The sequence below is a fragment of the Grampus griseus genome (genome assembly GCF_964374135.1).
Source record: "Grampus griseus genome assembly, chromosome: 9".
NCBI classification, from domain to species: domain Eukaryota; kingdom Metazoa; phylum Chordata; class Mammalia; order Artiodactyla; family Delphinidae; genus Grampus; species Grampus griseus.
In genome coordinates this window covers 98811275-98829669 of record NC_139003.1, presented here as the reverse complement: position 1 = coordinate 98829669, position 18395 = coordinate 98811275, and the positions used below count along the sequence as shown (strand labels likewise).

Below are 18395 nucleotides of genomic sequence, written 5' to 3'. Positions count from 1 at the left end.
GTTAAGCTTAAGCACAAAGCAAAGTTTATTTAAGCATAGGTACACTCTCAGAGAGGGAGAGAGAGAAAGAGAGAGAGAGCGGGCTGTTTCAGAGAAGTGAAGGAAGCCCAAAGCAAAGTTCATCGAAGCAAAGGTAGAGACAGAGAGAGAGCGAGAGAGAGAGCGACAGAGAGAGAGAGAGAGAGAGAGAGAGAGAGAGAGAGAGAGAGAGAGAGAGGGAGGGAGGGAGGGAGGGAGGGAGGGAGGGAGGGAAGGAGAGAGAGAGAGAGCTGTTTCTGCGAATTGAAAGCAGCATTCCTGTACAGGCTTAAGAGTGCTTTTTTTTTTAATTTTTAAAATTTATTTATTTATTTAATTTATTTAAGAGTGCTTTTAAGGAGCATTTTGCAGGGAGGCGGGGGTGAGCGACAGGTGATCATTATTTGATTGACAGTCCCGAGCTATGGAACAAGTTTACTGCTGTGCATGCCCTCACCCTTGAATCGCTAAGAAATGCCCACCGGGGGGGCAGGGGGGCAAAACCACCTGTAGATTTTATTATAATTATGGTATAATGAGTTCGGGTTCACTATAGGTTATATGCCTGTGTGGTCTGGGCATGGGCAGCCCAGGGAAGTCCCCCTCGTATCATTGTGCCTCTCTTTACCAGGATAAGTTGCTCACCACACGACCATAGTTTCGCCCCTTCTGGGGGGGTCAGGGGAGAGTCCCCAGAAGGCTGGGGGTTTGACTCGATTTTTCCTTGTCTTTCTCGCCACTGTCACCTCCTTGCTGCTAATGTCTGACTAACTACCTAACAAGGGGACTGAATTTCCTATATGGTAAAAGTATCAGAATTCAGGAGCAGTTAGAAAATGTCCTTGACTGAGGGTGGGAGAAAGATGGATCCCGGGACAAACGAATGAAGCAGAAGAGTGGAGCGGGCCCCTCAAGGCATCCCGTTATAGCAGTTCTGTTTCCTCTAAGGATATATATTTATGCTAACCCCTTTATAATGATTTTTTCCAACAGTGGAATTTCCCATGGTCATCCTATAGGTAGGGGTTGTTTCACATATGCATCCTTGTACAGTTGGGGGAGACAACAGGACAGACAGGAGTGGGAAGCCAGGCCACAGAGGCAGGAGGATGGAGCCTTTCCAGTGCTTGGTACTGTTTTCCTCTATCATGTCACTTTTTGATATATTAATGTATACCTTGCTTGGTTTCAGAAAAGTACCCACATCATGCTAAGCTATGCTTACTTTTCTCACCCACTAACTTGGAATCCCGAGGGTAGAAACTATCTTTTGTCATCACCTAGTACCATCTGGCATTCAACGTTTAAATGCAAAAAAAAAAAAAAAGGAATAATATATTTCCCTCAAGGAGGAGAAATCATTACATTTATTTAGTTTCAAATAATTAAAGAAACAAGAAGAACAAAGAGAACCAATAAAGGCTGCTAACTATGTTGTGATTACATAAATGCAGATGTACTTGCTTGTGTCCTTTTATTATTATCCATGTTATGCTCCTGGGCAATTAAACTAATATTGGACGAGCCTGGGGGGGGCGGTCAATGAAATATTTAGGTGATTAAGGATGCTTTCACATTACATGCTGCTGCCAAAGATACCCGTTTATTCAAAACAAAGGGACTTAAAACCTAAAAGGAAAAAAAAAGGCGGTGGCTCCTCCTCCAGACCCCCCTCCCCCCCGACGGCGGGATGACTGGGAGGGACAGCGCCCTCCCCGGAGACGCTGCCCTTGCGGCGCCGCTGGCCGGAGCCTACTCCTCGGAGGGGACCCCGCTACCGCGGCGCCCCGGTGACTGCGAACCGCCGCAGCCTCCCCGAGGGCACGTCTAGAGCCGGGCCGGGGCGGGGCGCCCGCCGCCTTCCTTAGGGCTTGCCTGAGACCCGTCCGCGGCCGGGCCCGAGCGCCTCGGAGGAGGCTTGTCCCCGCTCGCTCGCCGTACCGCGCGGCCCCGCGGAGGGCAGGGCGCGCGGCCGACATGGGCGAGACCATGTCCCGGAGGCTTAAGTTGCAGTTGGGCGGGGACGCGGATATGGAAGAGCGGGCGTTCCCCAACCCCTTCCCGGACTACGAGGCCGCCGCCGCTGTGCCGGCCGAGGAACCGCCACGTGCTCGCTCCCAGCTCACTCCCGACGAGCTGGGCCTCCCCTTCCACAGCGATGGGAAGGTGAGTCGGCGACCGGCGGCCGGATTCGGGCCGCGCCAGGCGTTGGGGGAGGGGAGCGCCGGCGGTGGTAGCGTCCACCCGCTGCCCCCTCGCCGCGCGGAAGTCACCCACCCGCGCCGCGCGCTGCTCCTGGGTTAAGGCCCTGGGTTCCGCCGCTGGGCGGTCCGGGGCCGGCGAGCTCACAGCGCGCGGGCGCTGAGCTGCGGTCCTTCCCGGGCGGTGTGGCCCTGGAAGGCTGTGGAGCTCTGCGTTGTTAGCCGCTTTCCTCCTGGTAGTGCCTCCTGGCCCCTCGTGCCTTTGAAATACGCTCTTTCGGGGCTCTCGGAAGTGCGGGCCAGGTCTTCGGGGTCTGTTGAGGTGCAGATGTGTTTACCATCGAGGGCCCGCCCCCAGAGCTGTAAAGCGTACCCGCTGACCGCCTGTTGGCACTTTCCCTGGGGCCGAGGTTATCGTCAGCCCTGGCCTCCGGTCCCCTGCTCTTGGAATGTAGGGCTTGGGAACAGCAACCAAAAGGCCTTGTTTCTACACAGTAGTGTTACTGTAATGGGTCTGCTATGTGCGCCCAGGAGTCGGAAATGGAATACGTGTGAACAAGCTAACTCGGTAGGGGGAAGGTGGGCAGAAAGGAATACGTGAATATCGGCACAGCTGTTCTCGTTTTGGTAAAGCCGCGCGTTCACCGGTTAGGTTCCTGTGTTTCCACTGATCTCTGTTCCAACTCCCACTTTACCTCCCTGGCTCCCCATGTATTTTGTGTTTGAAAAGGCATTAGTTCGCCCCAATGAAGGCAATTTTGAAAGAGCTGTTATTGGTCTGAACATGGAATCTTAGGCAAGTGACTTCTCTAAACTCGCTCTTCTTGTATGTAATTCAAATCTGGAGAACAATTCCTAACTCACAGGGATGTTAGTGATTGAATTAAAGTATATCAAATGGTCTGTCAAACTGCCTTACGTGGTACCTGGTAAGCCCCCCAATAAATGCATCCTCATTCTTCCCCTGGAAAAGTCAGTGCTCGTGGTTTAGAATTCATATGTCAGCACTGATTTTTTCTCTGGATTTCTTCTGTTTTCACATATATTTCTGTTTTGTTTGTGACTTGGTGTTTAAATCCTTTGTAGTAAAAATAAGTCTCTGGCAAACATTTGAAAAATGTCACTCATACATATTATCAGTTGCTATCTCAATATTATCCTTAGAGTAAGGAGGCTACTGCAGTTTAAAGATAAGTGAAAGGAACCACTATTTGAGTCTCCCTGAGAACAGTAAAGAGGTGAGAACAGTTGAGTTTCATTTTCTACCTCAGAGAAGGAGATAAACACTGGTTCTGAAATTACATGTTTTTCTTTTTAACCTTTTATATCCAGTAAACATAATGTTGACGTCAACTACACACCAAACGGGCTTATGTAAAAGAAAATTAAGCCACAAATAACTAATGGGGCTTGTGATATCTCCATGCAATTAAACAATTAAAATAAGTCAGGGTGGGGGACCCATGCCAGTGGTCGTTGTTATATGCTAAAGGAAAGGGGAAGAGTTTTTTCATGTTCTTGAACATGAAAATGAGAGCACATTAAAGGGAGAGAGGGATTTCTGATTTTGAAAGGTGGATATGAAATGGAGCAGGACCCTGTGGTCCGCACCGCCGCCCCCCGCCCATGTCCTCCACCCACCTTTCGTCTGTAGAAAAACTGCAGGCAAAGAATAAGTTGAATTAGAGAAGTGAGAAAATGCAGAAGCAAAGGAAAGCAATCAAACAGGACAAAATAATAGTAGTTTAGTCATGAAGCAAAGTGAAGGACCTTTAGTTCCTCCTCAGGGGCTGTAGATAGTATTCTGGGCCGTGTCCTTTGAGCTGTTTTGTAGAGATGGAAAGCCCCCCCAGGTGGAAGAAGTGAACTACATGATGACCAGACTGTAGCCATGACATCACCTGCCACAATTCTGAGAACTGGCCTCAAAGAAATCGGAGCAAACCGGCCCTGGAACTGAAAACTAAGTGTTCTTAAAACAAGATGATGTTGCTCAGACCACCACACGACCAATTTCAGGATGCCTGTCAGAGCTGCCTGTGCTGTTCTGCACGTAGCCCCCTGCTTCCACTTACACACCCCAGAAACTCGCCTTTAAAAGCTCTTACCCACTGGTCATCCTTGGGGGCGGGGGGTGTCAGCCTTTGGACACGAGTACCCCCTCCCCCCTCCCTTGGTTTGCCAGCCTCCAAAATAAAGCAGACTTTCATTTCCACCAGCCTTGCCTCTAGAGTATTGGTTTTAGAGCAGCAAGCAGCCAGACCCCACTTAAGGTAAGAGAATGCTTAGATTTAGGGAAGTCGTAAAATAAAACGAACATGAATTAAGTTCCCCTGCCTTCTGTATTGATAGATTGTGATTATTACGTCTTTAATTCTTAGAATATTAAGAATGTAATTAAAATAGAAGTTGTCAAACTATGCATTTGTTTTGATAGACATGAAGTTTCATGAAAATGAGGGTGTTATGAGTTGAATTGTGTCTCCCCAAAAGATGAAGTCCTGACCTGTGGAATGTCAGAATGTGACTCTTGGGAATAAGGTTATGTTAGATGTAATTAAAGTAAGGTCATGCTGGAGTAAGGTAGGCTCTTAATCCAATATAAACCAGTGTCCTTAGAAGAGAGGCAGAGACACACAGGGAGAGAGAAAATGGCCATGGAATGATGGAGGCAGAGATTAGAGTGATGCATTTGTAAGCCAAGGAATATCAGAGGTTGCTAGCAAACACCGGAAACTAGAAGAGGCAAGGAAGGATTCTGCCTAGAGTCTCAGAGGGAACATGGCCCTGCCAACCCTTGATTTTGGACTGATGGCCTCGAGAACTGTGAGACTATAAACTTCTGTTGTTTTAAGCCACTCAATTTGTTTCGGCACCCTAGGAAATTAATACAGAGTGTAATTTGTAAATTAGGCATTGAGGAATAATTTTATCATGATGGTGTGTGCTGTTAGTGAGAAAAGATTACGTAAAATCTACCAACACAGTAACTTTATTGCCAAGTATTCTTTAAGTCACTTATTTGATCCCGTTTAGGTTAGCTGTGTATGTGTTGTGGTGTAATCGATCAGTAAAATTCACCTCCAGTTCTAAAACCAGATCAAGTCTACTTCACTGAATTATGTTTCTGTAAGTAGGCTTTTGTAACATTTTGACGACATCGGTCCAGATACTATGAAAAGCAGTGAACCAGTGTAATAGCAGCTTTTTTTGTTTTTGTTTTTTAAATTTGGAAGGTATCTAAAGTCAGCACTGTTGGCTGCTTCTCTAATAGCCTCTTCTTCCCTTCTTTTTGCTTGATTTCGTTGTGGCCGTGAACTTCAGGAGCTGAATCATGGTTGATGTACACCAGTGTTTCTCAGAGTGCTTCTCCGATGAGCAGCGTCAGGTTTATCTGCTGTATCGTCAAGGATACACTCAGGAGACAGAAACCACACAGTGATTTGGTAGGGAAGGTTTCATATAAAGAATTATTCCTAAGCATAAAGAGATTGGAGTAACGAGAGGTTGCCTCATAAGAAGTAAAGAGAACTCTAAAGGATAGAGGAATAGCCGATACGAGGAGCAGCCCCATTCCTGGGGCTAAGAGGGCACTCAAGGGAGAAGCCACTGTACTATCCATCTATTGCTATGTGAGAGATGATCCCCAAACTTAATAAGTTAATAAACATTTTTTATCTCACATAGTTTCTGAGGGTCAGGAATCCAGTTGCTACAGCTTAAAGCCCAGTTGGCTCTTTGTGATTGGTTGTCCTTAGGTTTTGCTTTTGTAACCTTGAGGCATTTACAGGCTTAGGTTTTGGTTTGCTTACAGGGGCTGCCAAGGCAGTAGAGCCACCTCAGCCTAATGGTCTCCTTGTTTAATTAATCTAACAATACCCCTTTTGGTCACGCTCTCATACATGAGAGATTGATCTCAAATGGTGTATAAGCGCCACTCTGGGTCACCATCAGAATTAAGTTGCCCTTGTCTCATTGTGAAACTCACAGGTTGTGGTGTCAGGTCCATGGAAGAATTGTTTTTGCTGTTCATCTCTTTGTTCACTTGTTTCTGTTTCTCCAAGAGCAGTGAGACCACCTGATGTACTGCTGATGGCTGTGAACATGCGTTTAAGATGGTTGAGAGAATGTAGCCCACCAGGGAGACTGATGGCGACTGTGAGGACGATAACACAGAGACTGAAGGCTAATCCTAAGCCAGGGCCCCCATGAACCAAACCAGTTGGTATCAAATAAATCAAAGAATATACCTGAAAGGATATCATCCTGTTTCAGCCAAGTAGCTTATTTGCTAATTTCTTACATTTGCTAAAATATCAGAGGGGTTGATCCAGGTACAGCAGGAAGTATTTGCTTTGGTGCACACTCCTTGTTTAGCCAGTAAGTGATCTAAGCAATTCTATTATCTAGAACCACCTTAGCAAGAAAGCCCAGTGACTCTTGTTGTGCAGCTGTGGCCTTGGCAGTAGATTCAGTGATAGTTGCCAGAGCTAAGGAGCATTATCTTCTTGTGCATTAGCAGAGAGAAAAAGCAAGTAGTGAAGAGGCAAAAGGAATGAAGGTTTTTATATTGGAGATGAAGATCTTGTTCTGGGATCTTGGGAGATGCCATCTGCTTCTGGGGAGGAACCTCCCTGGACAATTTCACTTCAGATCTTCACCTGGTGTGCAGTTCCAAGAGTCCGGAGGAGCCCTTTTTAGTTGAGGGATGTGGATCTAAGGTTCAGGGTCCTGAAATTTGGCTTCCATCTGGGTTTGAGGAGGGGCCTTTCAAGGAAGTTCAAGGGCAATCTTTGTTCTTAGTGATTCCAGATCAGAAAGGTGGGAGAAAACTGGAAATATTATAGATAGTTTGGAGAGTCATAGCCAGATATTTGAAGAAGCTAGAAGAATTCAGGATCCAGTCCAGTTTACAGGTATATAGCAAACCTCAAAGACAATGAACAGGACTAAAATCTGATATGCACATGGTTGTGTTACAATTTTCTACTGAAACATAATTTTTTTTCTCTACAGTCACCCTCATTTCTTTTAAAGATAATCAAAGTAAGGCTAATTTGTTTGCAAAATAAGTCATCTCATTGAACTTGACCTGTTTTAATGAGGGGACCTCCTGGGGGCTGTCAAGGGTCTCCTTCAATGTCCTCTTCTGACAGCGGAACTGTCAAAAGATAAACTGAGGCATATTACAAGTGTTAAGAGCTTAGTGAGCACAAATGGATTTGAATCAGGCAGCGCCAAACTGGAAATGGTTTAGGAGCATTTTTCCGACGAGCCAGGGGAACGGTGAGGGGGTTGGGGCACTGATCCTCCGGACAGTCGAATGTCCCCATAACTTAATTCTGCATAGGTCGTTCCTCTGTACTGAATTTCTTCCATATCTGTGGTTCCTTATCCGTGGATTCAACCAACTAGGGATTGTGTGGTACTGTAGTATTCACTGTTGAAAAAAATCCCCATGCGGTGGACCCAGGCAGTTCAACAAACTGTCTTCTTTAAGGGGCAGCTCTGTAGAAGAAGCGTGGAAGCAAAGCAAGGACATTCTTGATTGGCTGTAGCTTAGAGCCTAGCTGTCTGTGCTTGGTTGGCTGTAGCTTAGAGCCTAGCTGTCTGTGCTTGGTTGGCTGTAGCTTAGAGCCTAGCTGTCTGTGCTTGGTTGGCTGTAGCTTAGAGCCTAGCTGTCTGTGCTTGGTTGTCCTTGGTGTTTTGATTTCATAACCTTGAGGCATCTACGGGCTCAGGTTTTGGTTTGCTCACTACACTGCCAGGGCTTTGGAGCCACCTCGGTCCAGTGGCTTCTGCTAATGAATCCAACAGTGGGGCTTTGCCAGGCTAAGGGGGAGCGCTGCGTGAAGGGAAAGGCAGGGAGTGGAATCTGACTGCAGAGGAGGGAGAACATTGGGTGGTAACGGGGCTGAAAAGGTAGATTGGAGCCAGTTCTAAAGGACTTGATGGGTCCTAAGGATTTTAAAACTTTTTCCATACAAAAATGAAGATAAAGAGAATTTTTACTTGGAATCTATAACTTGACATTATCTTGAGTTGTTGGAAATTCTTCATTTTATACATTTTCACTTAATTTTCTGTATTTTTGCTTTTCACTTCAAAATTTGTTGAATGTCATACTATATCATGGAAGCATAAGGAAATAGCACTTTTCAGTTGCCCAGAAAATACATGGGGTCGGCCAAAAAGTTTGTTTGGGTTTTTTGGTAACATCTTACGGAAAAACCCAAACGCACTTTTTGGCCGGCCCAATAATTTTTCTTTCGTTCAGATGAGCTAAAATGGGGGTGAGGGAGGGAATATACTCTACAGCCTTTCTCCTCAAAGTGAGATTTGTGGACCCAAAACATCAGCCTTTCCTGAATGCTTGTTAGAAGATGCGGCTTCCACCCTACACCTAAAGAACCAGAACCTGCATTTAACCAAATTCCCAGGTCAGACAGTCCATATGCCCATTATATTGGAGGAGCACTGCTCTACATACAGCTTGTTGAATTTTCTTTTAATTTTAACCTCCAGCCAGTTTTCAGTTCCTGATATGGAAAGATATTGACATAAAAGCATAAGGGGAAGATCATGTAGGGGAGACTACAAAAATATTGCAAATCAGCATTTCCCATCTGTTGGGAATAACGTGGAGTATAGAGCAGGTGAGAACTTGGATAGACCTGGGTTTGACTCCTACTTTTCTGCCACTTATTAGCTATAGCCTTTGGGCAAGTAATGTGGGCAATGATAGTACCTTCCTAATAGATTATGACTATTTAATTAATGCATTTAAACACTTAGAACAATGCCCATTAACATAGGATAATAGCATTTATCTCATCAGCTTGTAGTAAACGGTTAAGTTGAAAAGGTAATTGAAGTTCTTAATATAATATATTGGTTGAAAGTTGATAATAATATAGTTGTAGAGTAACCCATTCCTCATTAGGTTGTTATGGTGTTTAAGTTCATACATGTAGAGCACTCAAAAGCGTGCCTAATACTGATACAATTAGTACCTTGTTACACATAATTACTAATATATAGGTAAGTCGTTTAAGAGTTCAGTTAATGATAGCTATATTAGCATTATTATGTATCCTGTTTTTTGTCACTATAGCATACAATGTGATAATGAAAAATTGCTTAAAGGTTTATATCTTTAGTGGATTATAAAAAAATATTGCATATCCTTTACTTTTTCCTTCTTAGAGAAATGCTTATTCTTGTGCCTTTTCCTTCTGAGGAAAATATAGGCAAACATGCAGTATTCATGTGGGTATGTTCTCAGATTTCTAAATTCCGTACCATACTTTCCTCACTCACATCTCTGCAGTGGGGACACTAACACGCCTGCTGATGGTGGGGAAGGTGAAAAAGGATTATTGGATGTTGGGAAGTCAGCTAAACTCTCTGCCCACAGTTCTGTCAACTCGTGCTCTTTTTATTGGGGCCTCAGCAAAATTGAAAATTGTTGTATATCATGACATGGACCTTCAGATTCGCATGCTTATGCTTGAACCCCCAGACAGGAGCTCTGAAGGTTTAATCCATGGTTAGTGAGGGCTGACTGATTCATTTTTGTTTCTCTTCCCCACTTGACTCTTAGAGACAGGAATTTTTTCTTACCTATGCTTGAATTATTATTATTATTTTAAAAACTATCTCCACACTTGATACTGAGCTAGGACAGAATAGATACTCAGTGAATGTTGAGTGAATAAGTGTACTGAAATAAAAAACTTTTTTTATTAGAATCATTTTTATATATTATTTAATAGCATCATTTTATCTTTAAAATCTCTTCTGTATCTAGAATGTTATATGAGTCATGACCTAGGTCCTCTAGACAATCTTCTAACCTAATATAAGACTATAATATACTTCATGGGTGTCCCAGGGGAGGCCTATATTCTGTAGGGTGGCCACCTAGGAGTCTGCTAGGGCCAGAATAGGTTTGAGCCAATTTTACTTGAATAGAATTGAATATAACAAACTGAGTTTCCTTTTCGGAAAATGTTTCTCTTCCCTAGATTTTAGCTAATACCGTGCAACAATTGTTTAATCAAAAATGAAACCTAGTTTTTCACCGAGAGCTTTCCAAAAATAAATATAATTTGACCACAAAGTCCTATTAACCTTATAATTGTGTATGCTTTGAGCCCTTATAATCAGTTTATTAATATACCATTACTAAGCAGCTGTCCTTGGTTCTTTATGGCAATTCCAAACTTCTTTTGTGGTTATGATATATATATATCCCCTACAGAGTATACACAGCAGATTATCAGTTAATTTTTATGACACAAAATAAGTATATCAGAATTGGACAGATGTGTGTGTTTAGGATATGTAGTCTAGAATATTTTCTATTAATAGTGTTACTGAGTTTGAAACAAGAAAAACAGACCTGATTATGTAAATATACACCTATTTTTAAAAGAATGAACTATTTTCAAACATCTAATCAAACAGCATTTCCTTGACACACATTCAGTATAGGTAATGATCCTTCTTCTGTTTATTGAAAATACTGCTAGTGAGGGTAGATGTTCCCCCACCATCTAATTCTTTTTTTTTTTTTTTTTGCCTTACGCGGGCCTCTCACTGCTGTGTCCTCTCCCGTTGCGGAGCACAGGCTCCGGATGCTCAGGCTCAGCGGCCATGGCTCACGGGCCTAGCCGCTCCGCGGCATGTGGGATCTTCCCGGAGCAGGGCACGAACCCATGTCCCCTGCATCAGCAGGCGGACTCTCAACCACTGCGCCACCAGGGAAGCCCCACCATCTAATTCTTTACTGTCAAAACATACAACTTTTTTCCCCTTTTCTCCTTTAGTAATTCACTTTGAGGTAATGATTGGGGTACTTTTGCTTATGCATTTTTGTTTGAAAATAAAGTGTTAGAAAACCAAGCCCACCTACTTCATATGTGTAAACTGTCACAGAGCATCTTCCCCTGGGAGATCTGAGATTACAAAATATACTTTCCTCAACCTGTGCCCTGGATTAAAAAGATTTGTTAAAACCTTTCCTATGAAAGAATTACTTGCTGATGTATATATATGTGCCTGTGTATACATATACTTGTCATTACTGGTATCTATATATTTGCACATATTCTGGAGTGTATAATCTGTGTATCGCACATACACAAAATGTGGGTTAAAAAGCTATTTTTATTATCTTTAAAAATGTAGACAAGTCATTGTTAGCTTTAATTTCTTTGTCTATAACACGGGGATGATAATGTTGTTATAGGGTTATCAGGATTGAATTAGATAGAGTGTCACAAGTGCCCACCTATGTGAGGAGTATAATAAATGATTTTATTCACAAGCTCTCCTGGTGCATTATTCAAACTCAGAAGTTTGGTTCACAAATACCTGTTCCAAGCATTACCTTTTGCTTTAGGAGTTATTTATTTGTGCATGTTAAACACCTATTTTGAGAGTTTCCACTCTCTATTTGAAGTTAAGATCATGAATTTTAAAGTTAATGATCAATCTCTTTTATGATTTCTGTATTTTTGTATTTTAGGGTTGTATTTCCTCAAACACAGCTTTCATTTAAAAAAATACAGAAAAACATGTAAGTATTAGAAATACCAACATCGTTTTGCTTTATAGCACTTTGGGGCATCCTTGTTTGGGAAAATTGCCTAGTATGTAGGAAAAGAATATTTTCTTTCTAATTGCAGTGCAATTACTAAAAATTAATCTTTGAGTCAGAGAAAAACCTCCCAAATTCTTTAGCTACTCGCTCTGTTTCTGTGCTTTGTGGAAGATGTGTATTGTATTCATATGGTGTGATTGAGTGAAAGCTGTAGTAAGCCTTTGAAAATTTAAAGGTAAACTGTAAATAGAGAATCAAGCAAAGATTTTCACAACAAGGGCTCAGCATAGGGAGGCCCAGGAACTTTCGAATTAGACAGTCTAGCTACAGCCCCAAAAGCTCAGTCTCTTGTTGTCTCATGTGACCTTGGGCTGGCCCCAGGTTTCTCACCTAAAAAACAGAATCATTCAGTAATGTGAAGATGAATTGAAATGTCACATAGAGCACTTAGTGCTAGGCATATGGTAAAGTGCTCAGTAATTATTAATTATCTTTATAATAATACCATTATTAAATGAGATTAACCAGTTAAAATTTCTCCAAATAGAATTATAGCATAATAAATTTTTTTCTTTGTTCTTGAGACTTTTGTTCCAACATCAACAAATTAGAAATCTCTTTGATGACAGAGAGTTAGAAAATTAGGAACTAGAAAAGATACCTTAAAGCGAAGGCAGAGAAATCACTTTCACAATGGAATTTTGTCAAGTATTAAAAGGAATTAGAGTGAGTAATCGTAAGCCTTAGAACTATACTCCAGTATCATTTGTGAGGAATAAAGCATATGCTTTGGAATAAAGTTATCATGCCAGAGCTAAAACTGTACATGAATGTGTTAGGCCTGCATTCAGCTACAATAAACGGAAGACTCAACTTGGAAGTATCTTAGATTATTTTTCCTGTATAACAGGAAGTCTAGAAGTAGGCAACTCTTGGTGTTGATTCACTTCAGGATTTCTGCAGTTATGTTGGTCTTTCTCTCATTTTTTTGTGCTATAGTATAAGATGGCTGCTCTAGTCCCAGATTTCTTGTCCAATTTTACAGTAGGACGAAGGGAGTAAAAAGAAGGGAGTACCAGCTGTATCTTTCTCTTTTATCAAGAAAAATGAGAACCTTCCAAGAGCCCTTAGAAGACTTGCACTTACATCTCACTGGTTAGAACGGTGTCATATGGCTGCCCCTGGTCATAAGGCAGTCTGGGAAAGCAAGTAGCTCTTCTGGGGTTGGATGCATTGCTGCTGTGAATCTAATCAGGATTCTGATAAGGAAGGAGGGTGTCCTGCAATAAGTGTGGGCTAGGTACTACCTTATGGGTTCTGCCACACCAGGTAATGAAGTGGTAGTACTCTAGTTTTTTTCCTTCTCATGAAAACTATTCTGTATCTCTTTGATTAATGGTGGAAACCAAAGGTCAAGACACAGGAGGCTTACATTACTAACTTGGAGTCAAAAAGTTATTAAACAGTTGGATGGAGAATCAGACATCTATCCTCTTTGACACCTAACAGCAGTACATGTTAATTTTTCTGATCCATGAAAACAGGATATCTTTCTATTTGTTTATCTCTTCACTTTCTTTCATCGGAGTCTTACAGTTTTCAGAGTACAGCTCTTTCACCTCTTTGGTAAAATGTATTCCTAAGTATTTTGTTGTTTTTGATGCTATTGTGATGAGACTGTTTTATTTCTTTTTCTGGATAGTTTGTTGTTAGTGTATAGAAACAACTGATTTCTATATATTGATTTTATATCCTGCAACTTTACTGAATTTATTGGTTAGTTCTATCAGTTTTTTGGTTGAGTCTTTAGGGTTTTCTGTATATAAGATCATATCGGTAAATATAAACGGTTTTACTTTTTCCTTTCCGATTTGGATGCCTTTTATTTCTTTATCTTGCCTGATTGCTCTAGCCAGGATTTCCAGTACTGTGTTGAACAAGAGTGCTTAGAGTGGCACCCTTGTCTTGGTCCTGATCGTAGGGGAGAAGCTTTCAGCCTTTCACCATTGAGTATGAAGTTAGCTATAACCATATAGTAAATATATGGCCTTTGTTATGTTAAGGTGTTCTTCTTCTATTCCCAATTTGCTGAGAGTTTTATCGTGAAAGGATGTTGTATTTTGTCAAATGCTTTTTCTGCATCTATTGAGGGGATCATATGATTTTTATCTCTTGTTCTATTAATGTGATGTGTCACACTTATTGATTTGCATATATTGAACCATCTTTGTATCCCAGGGAAAACTCCCACTTGATCATGGTGTAAGATCCTTTTAGTGTATTTTTGAATTCATTTTGCTAATATCTCGTTGAGAATTTTTGCATCTGTGTTCATCAGGGATATTGGTGTGTAGTTTTTGTTTCACGTAGTGTCCTTATCTGGCTTTGGTATCAGGGTAATGCTGGTCTTGTATTTGGGAGTGTTCCCTCTTCAATTTTTTGAAGAAGTTTGAAAAAGGTTGGTGCTAATTATTCCTTAAATGTTTCATAGAATTCACGAGTGAAACCATCTTGTCTGGGGTTTTCTTTTTGGGAGGTTTTGTATTATTGATTCACTCTCCTTATACATTATTAGTTTACTCATACTTTCTATTTATTCCTTTTTAAAGATATTTATTTGGCTGAGCTGGGTCTTAGTTGTGGCACGTGGGACCTTTAGTTGCAGCATGTGAACTCCTAGTTGCAGCATGAATGTGGGATCTAGTTCCTCGACCAGGGATCGAACCTGGGCCCCCTGCATTGGGAGCACAGAGTCTTAGCCACTGGACCACCAGGGACCACCACTGGACCACTATTTCTGATTTGGCCTTGGTTAGTTGTATGTTTCTAGGAAATTATCCATGTTTTCTAGGTTATCTGTTTTGTTCGCATATGGGTTAATCTGCATATAACTTACAGTCAGCCCTTCATATTCTCGAGTCTTCCACATCCCTGAATTCAACCAACCATGGACCATGTAGCACTGTAGTATTTACTACTGAAAAGTATCTGCATATAAGTGGACCTGTGCATTTCAGACCCGTGCTGTTCAAGGGTCAGCTGTATTTCTGTGGTATCACTTGTAATATCTCTTCTTTAGTTTCTGTTTTTATTTATTGAGTCTTCTCTTTTTCTTAGTTTAGCTAAAGGGTTTGTCAGTTTTTTAAAAAAATCTTTTAAAGAAACAGCTCTTAGGGACTTCCCTGGTGGCCCAGTGGTTAAGACTCCATGCTCCCAATGCAGGGGCCCAGGTTCAATTCCTGGTTGGGGAACTAGATCCTGCATGCCGCAACTAAAAGAGCCCGCATGCCGCAACTAAAGATCCTGCATGCTGCAATGAAGATCCTGCATGCCACAACTAAGACCTGGTGCAGCCAAATAAATAAATGAATATTAAAAATAAATTAACTAATTAAAAACAGCTCTTAGTTTTGTTAATCTTTTCTATTATTTCTCTAGTTTCTATTTCATGTATTTTTGCTGTGATCTTTGTTATTTCCTTTTATCTGCTAACTTTGAGCTTGGTTTATTCTTTTTCTAGTTCCTTGAGGTATAAAGCTAGATTATTTATTTATTTAAGATCTTTCTTTTTCCTTACTGTAGGTATTTATCACTATAAACTTACCTCTTAGAACTGCTTTTGCAGCATCCTATAGTTTTGGTAATGTTGTGTTTCTGTTTTCATTTGTTTCAAGATATTGTTTGATTTTCCTTTTGATTTCTTTGACTCATTGGTTGTCCGGGAGTATGTTGTTCAATTTCCTCATATATGTGGATTTTCCAGTTTCCTCGTTGTTGATTTACATTTTTATACCAGTGTCAGTAAAGATACTTGGTATGATTTGAGTCTTCTGAATTTGGTTAAGACCTGTTCTGTGCCCTGTCATATGATCTATCCTTAAGAATATTCTGTGTGTACTTGAGAAGAATTATATTCTGTTGTTGGATTGAACGTCTTATATGTGTCTATTGGGTTCATTTGGTCTAACATATGGTTCAAGTCCAGTGTTTCCTTAGTGATTTTCTGACTGGATGACCTACCCATTGCTGACAGTGTGGTATCGAAGTCCTCTGTTATTATTGTATTGTTGTCTGTTTCTCCCTTTAGGTCTGGTATTATTTGCTTAATATATTTAGTTGCTCTGGTGTTGAGTGCATATGTATTTCCGATTGTTAATGTCTTCTTCAGAGGAGTTGACCCCTTTATATAATGACCTTTGTTTCACGTGACTGTTTTTTTACTTAAGGTCATTTTGTCTGGTATAAATACAGCTACCCCTGCTTTCTTTTGGTTTCCACTTTGTGGAATGTCTTTTTCCGTCCTTTCACTTTGAGCTATGTGTGTTCTTAAAGCTGAAGTGAGTCTTTTGTAGGCAGCATATAGTTGGCTCTTGTTTTTTATTCATCCAGTCATTCTTTCCCTTTTGATTAGAAGTTCAATCTACTTATATTTAGAGTGATTATGGATATGTAAGGACTTACTAGTGCCATCTTTTTAATTGCTTTCTGGCTGTTCTGTAGTTTTCTTGTTCCTCTTTGACTCTTGCTGGATTCCTTTGTGAATTGGTGATTTCCCACCATTGTATGCTTCTGACTCCCTCGTCTTTATCTTTTGGGAGTCTACTCAAATATTTTGCTTTGTGATTTTCATGAGATACATAAAACATTTTATAGCTATAACAGTCTATTTTACTCTGGTAACAGCTTAATTTTAATCTCATACGAAACATCTACCCTTTTACTCTTCCACCTTTTATGGTTTTTTATGTCACAGTTTGCCTCTTTCCATATTGTATGTTCATCAGCAAATTATAGTAGCTGTAGTTACTTTTGATACTCTAGTTCTAATCTTTATACTAGTGTTAAGTGTTAACACACCATCATATTGCAGTGTTCTGAATTTGATTTTATATTTATCTTGATCGGTGTATTTTTTATGTTTCACATTACTAGTTAGCCTCCTCTCATTTCAGCTTGAAGAACTTCCTTCAGCATTCCTTGTTAGACAGATCTAGTGATGATGAATTACCTCAGCCTTTGTCTGGGGAAGTCTTTATTTCTCCTTCATTCCGGAAGGGTAACTTTGCCACAGGGAGTTTTTTGGTTTTGTTTCTGTTTTTTTTTAATTTTTGGCCACGCCACACGGCATGCAGGATCTTAGTTCCGCGATCAAGGATCGAACCCATGCCCCCTGCAGTGGAAGCGCAGAGTCTTAACCACTGGACCGCCAGGGAAGTCCCCACATGGAGTATTTTTTATTTTTTTATTTTTTGTTTTATCACTTTGAGTATATCATCCCACGTTCTCCTGGCCTGTAAGATTTCTGCTGAGAAATTCACTGATGTCCCATTGGAGGTTCCTTTGTAGGTTACAGTCTTCTTTTTCTCTTGCTGTCTTTAGGTTTCTCTTTTTGTGTTTGATTTTTGATAGGTTTAATCCAGTGTGTTTTGGAGAAGGACAATTTGGGTTGAAGTAATGGGGTAATCTGTTTATTAACTTCATGAACTTGATGTGCATATCTCTTCCCAGGTTTGGAAAGTTCTCAGCCATTATTTCTTTAAATAAGTTTTCTGCCCCCTTTCTCCCTCACTTTTCCTTCTGGAACTCTAATGATTTGGCTGTTGGTTTTTTCAGGATGTCTCATAGATCATGTAGGCTTTCTTCACTCTTTTTTATTCTTTTTTTTCTTCAGACTGGGTTCTTTCTAAGTTCCTATCTATATTGTTGATTCTGTCTTCTATATGATCTGCCTGCTTTTGATGCTCTCTATTGTATTTTTCATTTCATTCATTAAATTCTTAAGCTCCACAATTCTATTTGTTTATTTTTCAGTGATTTCTATTTCTTTGTTAAATTTCTCATTTTCGTCACATACTGTTTTTTTTATTTCATTGAATTGTTTTTCTGTGTTTTATAGCTCATTGAGTTTCCTTAAAACAGCTATTTTGAATTCTTCCTTGTGTAAATATTAGATTTTCACGTCTTTACGTTTGGTCACTGGAAGATTATTGTGATCTTTTGGTGACGTCATGTCTTCTTGATTTTTCATGTTCCTGGTAGAGTCCAAAATGGACCAGCGGGAGCTACATTCCTTTAATGCCCTGGGAATCTTATATGCTGCTATCTGACTTGCGCCCTCTCCCCAGGCCTGGACTCCCTCTGTAATGCTCTGGATGCATTATGAGAAGTGAGAGAAATAGGTCTCTTCATCGGAGTCCTGCACAGAGTTAGAAACCAGGCAGTCACTCAGTGGCTCTCCCTTTCCCCAGATGGAGAAATAACGGGCCATCTATTTAGCCATATGCTATACCTGAACATTAGGTGATGCCAGCAGAGACAAGCTGTTACTCTTACCCACTTGAGTGGACCCAAACTCCTTTTTTTCTTTTTCCTCCAATGGAGTGTTGGTACTTCTCCTCGGGAAATCTGGACTTCCACAAAGGCTATCTCATCCGAAGGCGACTGCCTAAGTCACTGTTCTGCCTGCACTCCCAGACTGTAGCTGAGGGGCTGGAACCGATTCAGTCTCCTGTAGGTTTCACAGCCGGTACTGAAGTCTCTCTGCTTATTACCTAGTTCGCTAGTGGGCT

General features: G+C 41.2%; 1 protein-coding gene across 1 annotated transcript in view; it reads left to right on the top strand.

Moving 5' to 3' along the window:
- Window positions 1-1981: 1981 nt before the first annotated feature.
- Window positions 1982-18395, top strand: part of LANCL2 (LanC like glutathione S-transferase 2) — a 60185-nt gene continuing 43771 nt past the window's right edge. The window contains exon 1 of the mRNA XM_082661590.1: window positions 1982-2184. Within this exon, the coding sequence (XP_082517716.1) occupies window positions 1996-2184 (189 nt within the window). The 5' untranslated portion in view covers window positions 1982-1995. The remainder of the gene's footprint in view (window positions 2185-18395) is intronic.